The sequence below is a fragment of the Copadichromis virginalis genome, linkage group LG5, assembly GCF_057382275.1.
Source record: "Copadichromis virginalis isolate Kocher_CV1m ecotype Utaka linkage group LG5, C_Virginalis_male_GT1.1, whole genome shotgun sequence".
NCBI lineage: Eukaryota > Metazoa > Chordata > Actinopteri > Cichliformes > Cichlidae > Copadichromis > Copadichromis virginalis.
This window is the reverse complement of record NC_140622.1, coordinates 29,421,504-29,439,148: the sequence shown is the minus strand read 5'-3', so window position 1 is coordinate 29,439,148 and position 17,645 is coordinate 29,421,504. Positions and strand designations below refer to the sequence as shown.

The 17,645-nt window shown below is 37.4% G+C and overlaps 1 protein-coding gene across 1 annotated transcript in view; it reads left to right on the top strand.

Annotated features, from left to right (window-relative positions):
- Nucleotides 1-17,645, top strand: part of grip2b (glutamate receptor interacting protein 2b) — a 173,028-nt gene that overhangs the window by 130,139 nt on the left and 25,244 nt on the right. The window contains exons 9-16 of the mRNA XM_085457259.1: nt 663-832; nt 4,881-5,036; nt 5,753-5,905; nt 5,998-6,184; nt 11,751-11,896; nt 13,209-13,289; nt 16,189-16,252; nt 17,281-17,426. Coding sequence (XP_085313385.1) covers nt 663-832; nt 4,881-5,036; nt 5,753-5,905; nt 5,998-6,184; nt 11,751-11,896; nt 13,209-13,289; nt 16,189-16,252; nt 17,281-17,426 — 1,103 coding nt within the window. The remainder of the gene's footprint in view (nt 1-662; nt 833-4,880; nt 5,037-5,752; nt 5,906-5,997; nt 6,185-11,750; nt 11,897-13,208; nt 13,290-16,188; nt 16,253-17,280; nt 17,427-17,645) is intronic.

The following is a 17,645-nucleotide window of genomic DNA, read 5'->3' as shown; positions in this document are numbered from 1 at the left end:
AATTATTTTCTTGAGAACAGGGCTAGTGCACAAGAATATATAGTTTACACTTTTGCAAACATCTGTCAGCTGTATATTTCTCTTTTGTTGAAAAATGGTGGACTTTGTAGTTTCCCCTTCAAGATCTAATTTGATTCTGCTGTTGGATTACAGATTTGCAGTGGTTGCATTTATGTTTACAGCATATCCTCTCTGTGTAAGAAAGACACAGATAAACACACATAGACTGTGTCCAACCTTATAACTTACACAGACATCAGAAGACGGGATATTGCTTTCAGCTCCAGTCTACCTCTAAAATATACATGAAGCACTTGAACGCTGTGTCAGTGCTGAAATGAGTACTAAAATAACCTCAGTCAACAGGACAAGTTGACTGCAGAGGTCTGTGCTCTGGCACTATTCATTCCCACATGATTGCAAAGTCAGTTTGTAAAATCTAACCCCTGTGTGAAGAGCAGCAATATCATTCTGACCAGCACGGCAGCATGCCGTTGTGAGCTAAGCAGATTAATGTGTTTAGCTTATATACTGTTGGCAAAAGAACAAAAAAAAAAGCTTTTCTGAAACAGAATGGAAGCTATTTGTGTTCTGTTTATTTATCCAGTGTATTGTGGCGATAACATTTTGTGCTTATTCTCTTTTTGTCTCTTTTGTATTAGATGTGGAGCACTGCATGCTGGGGATCACCTGCTGTCTATTGATGGGACATCAACAGAGCACTGTACGGTTCTGGAGGCAACACAATTAATAGCAAGCACAACAGAACTGGTTAAATTAGAAATTCTTCCCTCGCATCAAACGAGGTTAACTGGAAAACAGCATGACACGGGTGAGTGTAACAGCTAGGGCCATCAGATTCCCAGTAAACTCTTTGGTTATTTTAGTAATCAAAATTTTACAGTTTTATCTGTCAATATTTTATCTGTCATTTGGGTAAAGTTAAAAAAAAGCCACTGGTAATTATGGAACAACCTTGTTAAATCATAATGATTCAACTCTGTTTGCGGGCTCAAGCCTCTACTATGATGGCTGATGCTGCCATCTTTTCAGCCTGCTGCATTGCTCTTATTTGAATAGGTATGACTCCTAAAATTGTTAAATTGTCTTTCTACCCATGCACAGCTTTGTTCATCACTCTTCATGTGTAGTATACCTTTGGAGCCAGAGCTTCAGAATCACTTAATCACTTAACAGTTTATTTATTTATTTTTAATATCACTTGCTTTGTTTTGTTTTTGTTGCATACATGTTTATGAAATTAAGCAGACATTTTTTGCCAGAGCATGTTGTACTGACATTTAACAGCAGGAAGCATAGTTAGATAGCAGTATTTGTAATATTTAGCATGACAAATGCTAATTATTGAAGAACAATGACCATCTGTGTATTTAATTCCTGGTCAGCTCTGATTTGGCAGCTATTAAGTCGGATTCCAAAAAAAAAAGCAGAGTAAAAACCACCAAGGAGAGTTTGTTTAGTCTTCGCCACAATTAAATCACCGCATGCATATTTAGCAAATCCGAGTAGCAAAAAAAAAAAAAAAAAATCCCATTCATTCCGATGTCTTTCAGCCTCTTTTTTTAATACAACTCTACTTGAGGAATAATTTGGCCGCAATGGCAACTTTGTTCCTAATTAGCTCACCCATAGCCAAGTGATGGCTTCTCATCTGTGACAGAATTGGTGCCAATGGATTTAGAGGGGAAATCCGGATTCCAGTAACTAGTTTTTTATCGTATGTTCATGTGTTAATGCTTGCAGCTGAGGCTGCTTAAGTATGACAAGTGTACACATCACACTCACACAATGAATATTGTTAATAAATAGAAACGCATCACAGTCAACACGATCCTCTACTTGTAGACGCTGTATAGTTTTATTTTGTTTTTCCCCAAAACCTTTTTAAAAAAAATCTTTTTTGTTAGAGGAAAATCTTTAATGTGTTTCGGTCGATTAGAGATTCCCAGGAGAGGATGACAGAGATGGGATTAAAGCAACGGCTTTAAGACCGAGAAGAAAAACTAGATATTCTAGACTTGAACTAAACTAAAACCTTTCCATTAGTCTATTTTCAATAGAAACTTTTGTGTGGTGGAAGATCGCTCTCAGCATGAAAACAGATGAAAAAGTGAATGCTGAAAAGAGAAATGGCACATGAATGAAAAATAGAGTGACAGGGAGTGTAAAGGCAAGATGGGATTTAATTAAAGTCATTACACCTCTCTTCCAGCTGTCAAAAACTGCTTACAACCTCCTCCTATCCGTTGTCCTTTTCCTCTCCTCTCTTCTCTGCCTTTGACTTCTCTTATTCTCTACACATACCTCATCTCAGAAATGTTCATCTCCTTCCATTTTGAAATTATTTTCTAGTGTTCCTCTTTGCTCTTTTTCTCTTTTATAGCTCTGTTGTGTTCTGGTATTATTTCTTGGAGTTACACGTGTGAACACAGCACACACAGACACACTTGTTCACTCGAAAGGTCACCATCTCATCTCATTTGTCTGCAAGAAGCTAAATTTATTTTTTTCCTTCTTCTAATCACAGTTTTGTGACCGCCTTTGTGTGTACATGTGTGCATTTGTGTGTGTTAGGAAATGAACACAGCTCATTAGGATACTGATGTCCTTGCAGCAGACCTTAAAGCCAGCTTGCTGCTGCCTTATTAATAGACACTCTGATGAAAGGTTTTGCAGTTGTGTGTGTGAGTAAAGTTTCAGTCGGTTTTCTTGCCACATAGATTACGTTTGGTAAATCTAGACACAAATGTGTCTTAGAATGTTCTCATGTTTTGTGTATCTTCTCATAATATATCATGTGTAAATGAGTATAAGTGTTAATTCAAAGTGGCTTTGTTATGTGTCTGTTGTCTGTGGGCATTAACAGTGTGTGTTACTGCTGCCGTTCCTTGTCAGAAGGACCGTCTCTCCGGTGTGTTTCACTGGACATAATGACTTCATTTTTACCCAAGGAGGATTAGATGAAAAAATGTTTCCTCATTTCACGGATCTCACCCCGAGGTTGCCCAACACTTCCGCTCCTCACATGTCCTGCCATCAGAGTAGTTTAGATAAAAGGCCTCACACGTCAAGGATACAATAGCTCAGCTGGATGGCTGTGACAGCACAGAGTAGCTTCGGATAAACTTCAGAGTTTAGATACACGAGCGTAAAGGGGAATTACACACAAAGCTGTGTAGATTGTCAGGTTGTCAGCCTCGATTGTATCATTAAATTCTCAGTGGGAGTTTCCTCAAAAGAGGTTTTCCCCCAAAACTGAAGAAATGCGAATTTCTAGCAGATGACACAGTCAACTCATTTTTTTACTTTCTCCATAATGCAATGGGTAACAAGCAAATAGTCACTGATTCAATTCCCGACACAACTTGTCTTTGCGGCTGCGTCAGAAAGGGCATCTGGCATCTGGATTCCGGATTCTGCCAAATCAAACATGTGGAGCCACCTGTTGTGCTCACCACTTGTGACAAAGGGAGCAGCTGAATGTAGCTTAGAGACACTTTTTCAAGGACCTAATTAAGTGACAGTGAAATTAGTTTGGATTAAATGCAATACAGTAAGGTATTGAATTATATGTTGTCATATAATAGGTATTTTTGGAAATATGTTCACCTGATTGGTTGGTATGTGAGTGTTAGTAACCCAAAAAGTTTTATATCTCTTTTAATCACAGTTCAGATGAAATTTGTTGTAGAGTTTAACTGATAAATGAATGAATCAAGCTGAAAAGTAATGTCATCACTGCCTTAAATACTCACAGCCCACTTTGCTGGGTACATCTGTTGAAGTGCTTATTAACACAAATATCTAATCAACCAAACATACGGCAGCAACTGAATGCTTTGAGGGATATAGACGAAGCCAAGACAACCTGCTGAAGTTCAAAGCAGGCTTCAGAATGTGACAGAAAGGTGATTTAAGTGGTTTTGAATATGACATAGTTGTCAGTGCCAGACGGTGCCTGATCCTAGTATTTCAGAAACTACAGATCTTCTGGGATTTTCACAGACAAACATATAGGGTTTAAGTGGTAGATGTGCTGGTGACATTTGAACTACTCTGTGCAGTGGTTACCTGGGTGGCTATGATGTAGGGTCGATTTGCCCCTGGTAGGGTCAAAGCAAATTGGTCCAGGGTGAGCGGCCAGGTGAGGTGAGAGTTACAAGATCTCTGTGAAGAAAACATTGAGGTCTAACGACACGTCAATCAGTATCAGCCTAAAAGATTCAATCCATTGAGGAAAAGTAGATAATGCACAGCTAACTAGCTAAACAGCAAGCAGTTAGAATGGTTTTAATATGAAAAATATACAGATACTGTCTGTGACAGCCCATGGCAATCAAGATTACATGAAGTTCATGGAATGTGTGCTCTGTGTGATCATATTTGGATGAGACACGGGGCAAGACAAGCTGTACACATAACAGGAAGACAGCCATAATGAGAGATATACCTATTATATAGGTTATAGATGAGTTATTATGTCTGAATCTCTAATTCACAATTTTATAAATTGCAATTCTGTAACATCTGCATTAATTTCTCCTTATCAGTGATCACAATGGATGATAACTCACCTTCTTGGCAAATAGCAGACATGGTAGGGTACCTCCTACCTATATCTGTGACAATGATTTAGCCTGATAGAAGCCATTTAGTGGGCTGATAGCATAGGAAGAGCAATGCTACATGTACACAAAATCTAGAAACTTTTAATTTAGGTTCAGACATTTGAATTTTGTTATTATTTTATTATTAAAATTATGTAAGAGTTGGTGTAAGGTTGGTTTAGCCTACACCTAGCCATTGATTTTAGAAGTATTAAAATTCAATGCTCATGTTTCATTGCATGTGTTTTGCAGTCAAGGTTCAGAAGTCGGACCATCCCCACTCCTGGGACCCTTGTGTTAATTACTGTCCCCCTCCAAACTCCACTCTCTGCAACACAAGTTCGACCCTCAATAAATCGTGGACAGCCTCTAACAACAACACAATCAACAACCTTGACTACTGCAAGTGTAAGAACACAAACACAACACAACTTGGTACTACATAAGTAAGACCAGAAATTTTTAGTAGAAGTCTAAATTAAGCTGTATGCATTAATTTAGACTTCATTGCCGAATGGTATTTGGCTTATTGATGATGGCAGGCAATGTCTGTGAAAGGGTAAATGAGACATCAAATGTATGCTGCCCAGTGGAATGTATATGTAGTGTTGTTTAAAAAGATATATTTTAAAAATCTCTACATATTTTTAAGACTATTTAAAGCATGTCTCTATGAATTCTCATCTTGTGATTTAAAGATAAGCATCATAGGCATATATTTTAAATATACGTGGCATTGTGCAGTGCAGTGTCTTTGGTCATGTGGAAATATGACAAGAAAACTGGAGGTTTCGAAAGAGGCCCAAGCAAGCACAAGGAGAGCATATACATTTCTCACCAAACCCAATACCTTACAGCTGTGAGACAACACTGCTAACTACTCAGCCGCCATGCTGTGAAAATAAAGCACCAAACAAGAAAATTTTACCTGACATATCCATGTTTGCGGTATTTAACATGTGCTCTTTGACTCTTTGTTTTCCTTTTCCATTTCCCAGACAAAGAAAGAGATTTATTAGCATCTACTTCTTCGGTTTTTTAATTTAATTCTTAAAAGTCTAATTTATTGCTCATGTATTGCAATATTGAAAATAGACTTCTTTTCCCTCACTCTTTTTTTGCAGCTCTTGTATCAGCCAGTTTCTCTCCTGCCTCTACAACCACTTCTGGCCCCAGCAGCCAGAGCTCGAGCACGTTACCCAGGCCCACTGTTCCCATGAGTCCCCGTAATTCACTGCTTAAACGGCGGCAGAGAAAGAAAGAGCATAAGAGCTCCTGTAGGTTCCATCTCCCTGTGTCTTTGCATGATGGATCTAATTTCCCAGAAGGGATGAAACTAACTGTAATCTATGTGTCTGTGTGTTTTTAGTGTCCCTGGCCTCCAGTTCGGTGGGTCCAGGTGGTCAGGTGGTTCATGTAGAGACCAGTGAGGTTGTCTTAACAGGTGACCCACTGAACGGCTTTGGTGTACAACTACAGGGAGGAATATTTGCCACCGAAACGCTGTCAGCACCACCACTTATTCGATTCATAGAGCCTGACAGCTCTGCAGAGAGGTGAGCGTGCATGCTGACCCAGTCATAAGGATGCACGTTTGTAGCATAAATTAAATCTAAACTACAATAACTGTCATCTGTAGCTTTTTCACTGCAATATCAAATTTAGTCTGACTTTTTTTCTTTTTTTTTTTTGGCACTACAATGTCAAAAGTCTTGTTTTTGTTTCCCTGCTTTGTGATTCACTGCCCCACCGTCATTGTTTTATTTCTGGTTCCCAGCTAGCCATGTTTCCACCTGTGTCTGTGTCTTTAGTCAGTCTTTTGTGGACATATAGTCACAGGCTTTTCTTGTGTTGCTAATTTGTGCCTCTGAGTCACTTCCATTCTTTGTCTTATCATTAACCCAAAAATCAATTTTAGTATGCTACACTGTTTCAATTCCAAAATGCATCTGGAAGAGAGAGGACAGAAGTGGCTTGTCAGAAGGGATATATAGAAGGTGCACAGGTGTATCCTTTGTGCAAGTGTTTTCAACCTCATTGTCTATAAGAGGCATGACACACAGTTGGCATATACAAACATGATGGAAAGAGGACTCTTCAAATAACTCATTCCTTTAAGCAACAATCCTGTGTGGAAATAAAAATGAATAAAAAAAAAAACTATAACATCTCACATTGTCTCATCTTGTGAAGTTGAGTAAAAGTGACCCTACATTAAATACAAATCTGCCATAAGCACAGTTATATCTGAGATCTGAAAATACAGCAGTAGTTGGACTATGCAAGTACTTAAATTTATATTGTGCTTTCCTAGTCTTAGTGATTCCTCAGTGCTTCTAATTACACTTTAACCATACATACAGACATTATTTTATTCCATCAATATTAAGCACCGCACCTCACACCTGTGGGCAATTTAGAATTACAAGTTAACCAAACTGCATGTCTTTAGACTGTGGAAAGAAACCAGAGTAGCCAGAAGAAACCCACACAGCCCAGGGAGAGCATGAAAAATCTACGCAGAAAGAGCCTTGCTGGGAACCTTCTTGCTGTGAGGTGACAGTGCTAAGCACTGTATCACCACGCCACCCTATTTCAGATCTCATGTCTATTACAAGGCACCACCCTTCAACACACCCTCTTTCCTTATTATGACTATTTTAGATTCAAGATTCAAGAGCTTTATTGTCAATACACAGTATACAGGTACCGAAATGCTGTTTCACCCCAAGCCCCCCATGGTGCATTTATAAGTATATAAAAGATATATCTCCAAGAGATATAAAACTAGGATTTACAAATAAATAGCATGTTAAATTTCGGTAAAATTAAGGGATAAAAAGGTACTAATTACAAACTATACAATGCTATACAATACTATAATGCTAACTATACAATACTAAATGTACGATAAATAAAGACAGGGACAGAAACAATACAAAGTGGATTGTGCAGTAGGTATTGAATACCAGGTTCAAGTTATTGTCCGGATATTGTAGACGAGACAGGACAAAGACATGTGCAAGATGCAAAATGTGCAAATATAGTATTATTTAGATGTGTGTTCAGTAGCTATGGGACTTATATGCACCATATTTTATCACTCCTATACTGCTTTGAGATTTCCACATGATATTTCAAAGACTAACTAGTGCTTGTCTCTGTGGAGCAAATATGGTAGCAACATGGTGGCAAAGTCAAAGTATCCTTTGAACTCTGTCACTGTTTCGTATAAAATACACCCAGACATGACATATAAAGTTTTAAGATTCCTTAAAACCACCTTTCTTATTAATTTGACCCACATTGGTGCATGTAAAAACTGTTAATAGACATGGGTAAAATATGACCTTTCCTCACAGTTACAGTGTAGTAAAATTATAGATGTGTAATTTAAAAACTTTGTAACAGGATGTTCACTTGTATTTGTGTAGTTGTACAACAACTGTACAAATGGCCTTCTGTTTGTTTGAGGACAAATGCCGACTTTAATGTTGCATTAACAGAGTTTTAGTTAGCTTCCCTGTGTGTGTTTGGATGTCAGTGTTAGTGTGGGTGGGTGTGTTAGACTGATGTTTTGGTGTATTAGCAGCTCTTCTTGGCTCTGTATTATGTGTGGGTGTTTAAATGTTTGGAAGAATTTCTGTGCATGAGTAGGGTTTTTTTGTGAACACTGACATGCAAGTGTGTGCGTGCCCACAGTCTTCTGCATGCTTGTGTCTGCTGTTTCTCAGTAATTTGTTCACAACTTCATTTAAGTCTCTGTATGAATTCTTAGTCGTGTCTGGATCATGATGCTGTGCTTATGTCCGTGGCCATTGATTGATGTTGATGTTTCCATCATATTAACAGCTTCTGTAAGTGCTGGGTGTGTTTCGGCACCCTGAGGCCACACTCCCTACTCCATTAGCGCCCACACTAACAACACTAATTAGCTAGCTTCCCTTTGCCCACTCTGGAGGAATCAATAAGTACCTTTCTTTCCGCTTGGCAGTGTGAATCCAAATAACCCCCTTTACACCACCCCGAATTACAATTATCCACAACTTATAGCCTTTAAAACTGTACGATTTGTGCAGCAGTGGTCTGTGGAGCTCTTTTTAAGGTTTTAACCTGTAATTATTTTCCTTTGGTGCTGCGAATGCTGGAAGATTTGTTTTGTAAATGGTAGACCATTTGCCATAATTTAAAATGTGTATATTGTACCACTAAAGGTTTCTATATTTAATGTTTATTTTTGAAAAAGGAAGGGGCCAAAAAAAAAAAATCAGACTATTAATAAAAGATTCAAAAAGCATAAACCTAGTTATGCTCCAGTAATTTCTTGCCTTATTTGGCCCTTTTCCCCAAAAATGATAATGGCATAGAGAGTAATATTAAGACAGCAGGGAGCCACGTTATCTGCCTGTGTACACAAACCACCATGAGAACTCCATACATACAGATTTATGTAAGGTGGAGTGTATTTTACATGTTTTAATATAATAAAAATACTAAAATTTTAGTCGTACTTTCAAATTTCAAGTGCACAGTCAACTATTACAATGGAAGATTGCATAGTGATGAGCAAACAGAGAGCACTAAAAACAGAAAAAAACACAGCAAAGTAAATGTTAAACAAACAGCCACACAAAAATGGGTCAGTTATCAAACAGCAGTTTGAAGGTGGATGTTCACTGTAATAATTGGAACTTGATATTGTTGCCAAATTTAGAAGCAGCGTGAGTCTGACAAAACAACTATTTGTATCCTAATCCCACTTTAACTTGTTTAGTTCTGCACATTTATAGTCCTGATGATGACGGTTTGTCTGGGATTATAAATATGACTAGTTGTTGTTAAAGTAACTTTTATCATTTGGCTTCAGTTAAGGTTAGAAGATGAAAATTAAATTATTAGTGTAAATTAATACGACAGCAAGGCAGTCATAGGGCTGCACTAAACAGAATGAAAAAAATGAGACAACGAAAGCGAAGAAAGGACTTGGGGTTCTTGAACAATTAATGGGAAATGGAGGAGAAAGAACGACAGGAATGAGAGCTATGGCAGACCATTTTATCCTCGGTAAATCATAATGAAGATGTCTGGCTGTATATTAATACAAGTCACCCACTCGTGGCTTAATGGAAGATACAGTGCCTCATTTGTGCATGTGTGTCACATGAAGGAAAAAACCTAGATGTCCTGGAAATCTATAGGGCACCAACTACATTACAGTGAGGCCGAATTAAACGGAGACAAAAACATTTCATCATCATTTTCTTCTGTCAGATGTCACCTTCGTGCAGAAGTGGATAACTGTTGTAATAATTTCATTGCAAGAAGGAACATGGCTTTGGGTCAATTCTAGGAGTTGACATTTCACCCTTAAGCCACAAAAGTTACCCAAAAACACTCCATATTTCTATTGTTTAGCCAGTTTTGTGTTTCAAAGTCACACGTTTAAGCTACTCAAATATTTACCTTCCTTTGCTTTTCTTAGCCACACATTGCATTTGTTTTTAATTTCTTCTGAAGCTCACTGCATGAGCTATCTTATTCTGTTAGGCTGGAGTATTATAGTCTGACTCACAGACGGGGATCTTCTCATCAAGTTTTTCCTTCCAGATCCTTGAAAAGCAAGAAAGCTGGAATTGCTTTAAGTCTGAATAAACAGTGACATATTAATAATATCAGAGGATAATATATCAACAGAAAAGGCACATGATTCCTGAATTTAATAGTCACAGGTAATGCGCTTTGATTTAATTCCAACAGTCGTTTATTTAATGAGCAGCCAGGGTTGGTGTATTTTGGAAATAATAGCTAAACAGCAGCATAAAAGCCACAGTATCTAAAAATAATGTGAAATGTAACACAGTGGGGAGTCATAAGCTTACGCTCCTGTCATCTGTCTGTAAAACGAATTGAAGGAGGGGGAAAAATTCCAGATAGGGCAGCTACTGACAGTTAGCAAACATAAATGCCTGAATTTTTATTCTCCCCTTGGGACCAGTTTGACCCTGGAGGTAATCATATTAAATAGGCATAGACAATAGCGAGACAAACAGGCTTTATTTCAGGCAGCAGGATCTGACAGCTTGTGTGAACATAATGCTGAGTGTGGTGTACTGCCTGAGTGAGCTGATGTTTGGAAAGTTCTTGAAACCGTGGTCTCGCGCTCCAGTAGATCGTCCTTGTAAACAAATAACTGGAGAACTTTAGTTTAGTTGAAGCCACTCCAAAATGACAGGTTTCCTCTCCATTGAAAAAACTCCTCTTCCTTTTAAAACCCAGCAAGATGTCAGTCCTAATAGTGATTACAGTTTATCACAAAAAGGTGTCTTGCCTTATGGAAACGTATACTTTGTTTTTAATCTCATTGTTGATGATGCATGGATATGAAACACAGGGAAATGAATTATATGTAGAGTTGTACTACATGCTCATATGTATCCTTGTGATATATATAGGAACAGGACCAAAGATTTTAAATCTTTACTTTTACATTTATGTTTATATTAATCATTATATCAACCCCAACCCTAATTCTGAGCTTTATCCCATGAAAATCACTAAATACATTTAGTACTCTTGTAGGTGAGATAGGTTTGTTGTTACCATTATTTGTGTCTTTGCAAAGTTTCTGTCAGAGTACTCTGTGGACTACTTCTTCATATTTAAACCAACAGTCCAGAGTACTTTAAATCCATTCAGTGTGAGACCAGAATTTATGAGTTTTGTTTTAAAAGCAAGAAAACCTCATTCAGATTCACACTGGTTATTAGTTAATACTACCAAAACTTTCTTAGCACAATGCATGTACATGTGAATGACAAATCAAAGAGGAAATGTGTTGTTTATGTGTTGCTTTTTAGTCTTTCTGCAGTTTTGTAAGAGTTTTTTTTTTTTTTTTACATCCTGAGAGCATCACAGAAAACTGAAAAAGAGAAATCATTTTAAAACAAAAACCTTACTGGAAGTTGTAGATAGGGGAGAAACTATTACACACTTTGCTGCACTGGTAAAATAAAATGAGGGCTGGAGAGTTTTTGTTTTGCTTTTTCCACTTTTTTCTCTGCAACCTGTCAAGCATGGAAGCATTGCTTTTCCAATCACTAAAGCGTCTTGATTTTCTCTTAGGTGTGGCCTGCTGCAGGTAGGAGACCGTCTTCTGTCGATCAATGGAATCCCCACAGAAGACGGAACACTCGAGGAAGCCAATCAGCTCCTCCGAGATGCTGCATTGACCAATAAGGTCACACTGGAAATAGAGTTTGATGTAGCAGGTTTGTAAACTTGGCAAAACGTTTTAGACCTTATACCATGTCACACATGCACCATACATATTCCTTGCTAATTTGCGAAGCCTGAAAAACGTTTTCACAAAATAGAAAGACACCTTTGTGTTCTTTAATAGCTCCCATTTAAGACATACCTTTGTTTAAAAAGCACATATAATCTCATTTTCACAGACTGGATATACTGGTGAGATTCCTGTGCTGTGAGCTTTTGTGTTAGCACAGGCAGGATTAGACAGAATAAATACAGCTCTTCACTGCAGAGCATGGCACCATTGACATGCTGTCAACCCCTGTGGAAAGTATGAAGAGTTCATTCAGGGTCTTTATTTCTGATTTCTCTGTAGAAGAAAAGTCTCAACAGATTCCATTTTGGAAAATGTTAAACTCGGATTAGGATTACATCAATCCAAGATTATTTTTTAGGAATCAAATTACATTAAATAAATACAGTGTAGTGCTTCTTTTGAAGGGAATCTGTTCAGTACTATAATTTCATCATTCTAGTAAGTGAAGGCTGAATGACCTGCTTTCTTTTTTAACTTTGATATAATTTTTCAAAAAGTCATTTTTGTTTTTTTGTTGTTATTCATAATAATGATTCAAAAGAGACTTGGTAAAAAAATACATGTGTAGTATAATGGAATTATACATCCAGGCATGTACTTTTACACCTGTAAGTGTAAAAAGTCCTTGTGAAAAAATAAAGTACTGTGCAGTTTAGGTAGTCAGTGGGAATTTTCAAACAATTTAAGTGTTTGATTGAGGTCTCTGCAGTTATTAATAGTAGCTTTTTCACTCATTGAGTTATATGGCTAGCAGATAATTTGGAGGTAAAGGATGCTCATAACTAACTCTATAAATTAAAAAGAATAGATTTATTAGATCTACTGATAATAACCCTAAATTTGGGTGGTAAGTATTCACCCAGTGTTATATTTATATTGGTTTTTGTTTGCTTGATTGTTAGTGTGTTTTCCTTTTTAACTACTTTGAGTAGATCTGTTTTGTTGTCTGCTTTCCTGCACAAGCTGTTCAGGAAATTAAATGACCTTTTCTTGGTGAGCGAAACAAACTCTAAAGTAAGAAACAGATCCAAGTAAGGAGTCAGAAAGCCTTACGTAGTTGCTGTGCTTACAGTTTTAAAGGTGTTTTACTGGTAGAATTAGTATTTACTCCTGTAGGCAAACAATGAGGATTTACAGTCCCCGTTTGCCATGTAGGAGAGTATTATCTGTTTCTTTTTACATTACTTGTTTCTCTGGTTATGCTTAAGTGTGTGTCTGTGTTTCTGTTGCAGAATCAGTGGTGCCAAGCAGTGGTACTTTCCACGTCAAACTGCCGAAGAAAAGAGGAGTGGAACTGGGGCTCACCATCAGTGGTAGGAACACACACACTTGAAACATTTTTCATGTGATCCACTTTTTGTTTTGAACAGCTGCTGGCAGAATGTTTAAAATTCATTCGACCACCCACATGCATTTTTTATGATAACAAAGTCTGCAGAGAAGCTAAGCTATAAATTCCAACAATGTTTATTAAATGCTGTAGATATTGTTTGTCTTTCTGGTGCCACTAGCATTACACTGTGTGTCCAGCATTTTTTCAGTTAGAGATAAGTCACTTAGTTTCAACTGAGGAAAATCTACACAAAATCTCTACAGTGATGTTTTTGACCAAGCTTTGAACTTCACTTCAATGGTCCATTGTGGAGAAGAGACAGTTGAGAGGAAAAGGTATACTTTGGATTCCATCTCCTGATTCTTCCAACTTCATCTATGATCATGAGCTTTAAGTAGCGACCAAAAGAAAGAGATCCTAAGTGATCAAAATCAGTTTTCTCCATAGATCTGTTGGGTTCAGACACCACACTGCTATGCAATAACTATGCATGCAATTATCAGATGGACTTCAAAGCAGAAAAACATGAATGACTGCTCACCTGTTGTTTGTCTATGTTCACAGCCTAAGACATAGCCCTGCATTAGGGGACAGGTTCCAAAATTTTAAGGCGGGCTCGCAGTAGAACTAGACCTCCTTTTCATCAAAAGATGTCCTCTGAGGTAGTGCGGGGATTTAATAAGGATGCCTCCTGGGTACCTTCCTTTAGAGATTCTCCAGGCTTGGAGGAGATCCAAGTGTAGACCCAGAACTCACTGGAGAAAATATATATCTCATCTGAGCTGGAGCATCAGGGAATCCCCCTGCAGGGAACTGTAAAAGGACGTCTGAATTACTGATGAGCCTGGTGCCGCTGCAGTAAAGAAAAGAAATTGAAGCTAAACTTTGTGGCAGCAGTTCGTAGGTTGATGTTCGTTTGAATTCGAGTGCACAAGGTCAGGGTTAATTTTTCTAGTTTTTGTGAAACACATTTCTCGGTATCATTAAATATACTATGAGATGAACAAAAATACTGGCTATGAGCTACCCGCTAACATCAATGGTCAACCTCACTGTGTGTTAAATAAATAGGAGTAAATTTATGTTGCAGAATCCATAGAGCCTTTCCAAAGTTGATGTTCAAAAAGAACACATGGGCGCAATGATCAGTGGTCATGTAGTGTATACAGTACAATGTCGCCTTAAACATTTGTAATCAAAAATAAAAGCACACACTTGCGCATTTACCCTGCAGACTTGGAATTATTCTGCCAGTCAAAAGTGGTTATTGAGAAAGTAATTCATCACACGCTAACTGTATCTGTAAAGCTTTATAGCACAGTTTTCATTCTTCACTGGGAATGACCTAAATTCAGTGTTTAATTATACCTAGCCTGGAATGTGGGTATAATGTAGTGTTCCACGCTGTATTATTTTAAGAAGCATTAGCTCAGTGACAGGCGAAATACTGAACCTGACACATTTTTAAATATTTAAAGAGAAGATAATTGAAGACGGGTGGGCCCCAGCAATTTTGCTGGAGGTTGTGTGGAAGAAAACAAGCAGGCAATGCCTATTTATTTTTCTTGTCCACTATGTTGAATTTCTTTAAAGAAAATATGCACTTTTTATGTCTAGGATTTTGGGCCTTAACTTAATATGTTATATATTTTTTAATGGTGATGTAAATCATTGTCTGTGTTTTGGAGTAAATACTAAATCGAGGTGTGATATCTGGCTCCTAAAGATTGTCTTGACTGCCTGTAAAAATGCTGCCATTAAATCCTCAGAGTAAACCTGCTTTTGTGTATCTTTTTGGCGTTGCCAGTTCCACATGCCCCTTTGTCCACTCAACATGATTGGGGGGTACTGAAGGAGATGCAGCTGTGAATGTACTTTCTTTTAGTCTCTCTTATTTTCTCTCTATCCCTTCTTACATTAGGCATCAATGCTAAAAACCTTGTGTGCACCTTGTGTGTATCTGCACATGCCTACTATGCCTGCCTCTGATGTTTGCTGATACCAAGTGACATTTCATATCCCTGCCACACATTTGCATTTAAAAGTGCTGTATATATATATATCGTGTAAGAAAAATAGCTGAAGACATAAGCACCGCAGAAACAGTGCAGCTCTCTTAAGTTATTTCTGCAAACCAGTCCTACAGGATAACTGAGAGTATACTATAGTGTAACTATAGCGAGTCTAAGCGCATAAAAACATTTTTGTCCTTATTTCAACTTTCCTAGCTAAAGAGACAGGATGTTTGAGCTATCATGTAAATCAAATGTCCAAATCAAACCAATTCTCTTACCTCTGGTCATTTTCAGCCCTGAAATGTGGGATTTTATTATTTAGTTACTCCCTTGTTCTTCAGTGACATTGTAGTGATGTGTTATAGTTGTAACCATCTAAATAACTAATGATAATAACCTCAAATTAAGTTATATTGTCACAATTCTGATGTATGGTGTATATAAAATGGTATAAAGCAGGTTGTTCCTTGGCCGCATTTGAGACAAGAGAATGGTGCAATGGTGCCACCTGCTGAACAGAAAATATTCACAGCTAGCAAAGACATGGAGCTTCTGGGCTCACGCTCAGAGAGCAGGGAACCCAAAATGTTGGCTATTGTGACAAATCTGCGTGCAGGCAATTTGTCCTGATGGGATTAAAGAGGTGATATTAGAGGATGGATGGATGACTATACAACCTTAATGTTACTATTTATATTGAACTGATTATTATTATTATTATTATTATTATTATTATTATTATTATTATTATTATTATTGTTGTTGTTGTTGTTGTTATTTTTATTTGTTGACTGACATGTTATATTTTGATGTTGTTGCTGCTGTTCCTTCTAAATCTTATTATGGTTTCATCTACCTTAACAGCCAGTAAGAAGCCAGGGGAGCCTCTTATCATTTCTGACATCAAGAAGGGGAGCATGGCTCACAGGTATTTTTTTAGGGACTAGTGTTATATTCCTTTGTAAGGACTGCATGTTTCGCTTTTTTTTTTTTGGGGGGGGGGGGTCTGCCACCTTAAAAAAAATCATTTTCAATTTAATTTTGTTCTGGGGTTTCTTTTTTTTTGTTTTGTTTTCTGTTTTTGAATTTATATCCATATTATAGTTCACTTTGTCCTTGTGTTTTATGACACTTGTTACAATGTATCACCTTCTGGGCTATTTTGTTTTGTTTTTAATCTTAGAGTAAATTGCACACTAAGAACTAAAGGACACCAGACTTTACTAGTCATGTGTGTTTCTCTTGTTCACAGTAATACACAGTTACAGTGATATGAGCTTTAACATAGACCCCCTTGCCTTAATCCTTTGTGTCCTATATTCAGCAACGTGCTGGACACTGGAAGAAATTTTTTTGGTCCATATTAACACGATAGTATCAAACACCTTTCTAACATCAGAAGACGGGTACACTGCAGTCATAAAGAAATAGATTTTATGCTCGGGTTGTGTTGAAATGATGGACATTTAATACTAAAGGGATCATTTTGACTATATTTATATACTTAAATGCACTGTGTTGTTGCCTTGTGGATGGGCTCAGATTTTTGTGTTAATAAGCAGCTGAATAGTGCTCAAAAGTAAGTAATAAGAGTGAGCACTACCACTTTCTAACAATATAAATTATATAGAGGTTTGGAGACTTACATAGCAAGGACCACTAAAACTAGCCAGCTCAATACAGGTTTTTTTGTTTTTCTGAGTGGCTGGGTTTATGGGTGTTGTATTTATTTTCCAACTAATATATTGAGGAGCAAGCTATGTCATATCATATACTCATAAAGTTACACTTTTTTTAGAAGTCCATTGAGCCCTTTTAAATTTGAAATTATAGAAATTATTCAACTTAGTAACATAAGTGTTTTTACTTCAGCGCTTGATTAATATCTAAGAGAGTCTCAAATGCTTTGACTTTTTTTCTTTGTCACTCTCTATTCTTTCACTCTCTCACCACCAGAACAGGAACACTGGAGCCTGGAGATAAGCTGCTGGCTATTGACAACATCAGACTTGAAAACTGTTCCAGAGATGATGCGGAGCAGATCCTCCAGCAGTGTGAGGAACTCGTCAAATTAAAAATACGTAAAGATGAAGACAACTCAGGTACTTTTGTGAATATAGTTGTTTCTATATTTGAGGGACAGAGCTCTGACCTGAGATAAGCTGATGTTTTAAGTTTTCTTCAGTTTATTATTTCAGCTACCGTCAGAAAAAAAAGAAAGCTGTACTAATGAGGTTTGACCACAAGGTGGCACTATTGTCCAAAACTCTGGGACACTGACACAACTAAAATGGTCTTCATGTGAAACAAAGAATGTATTA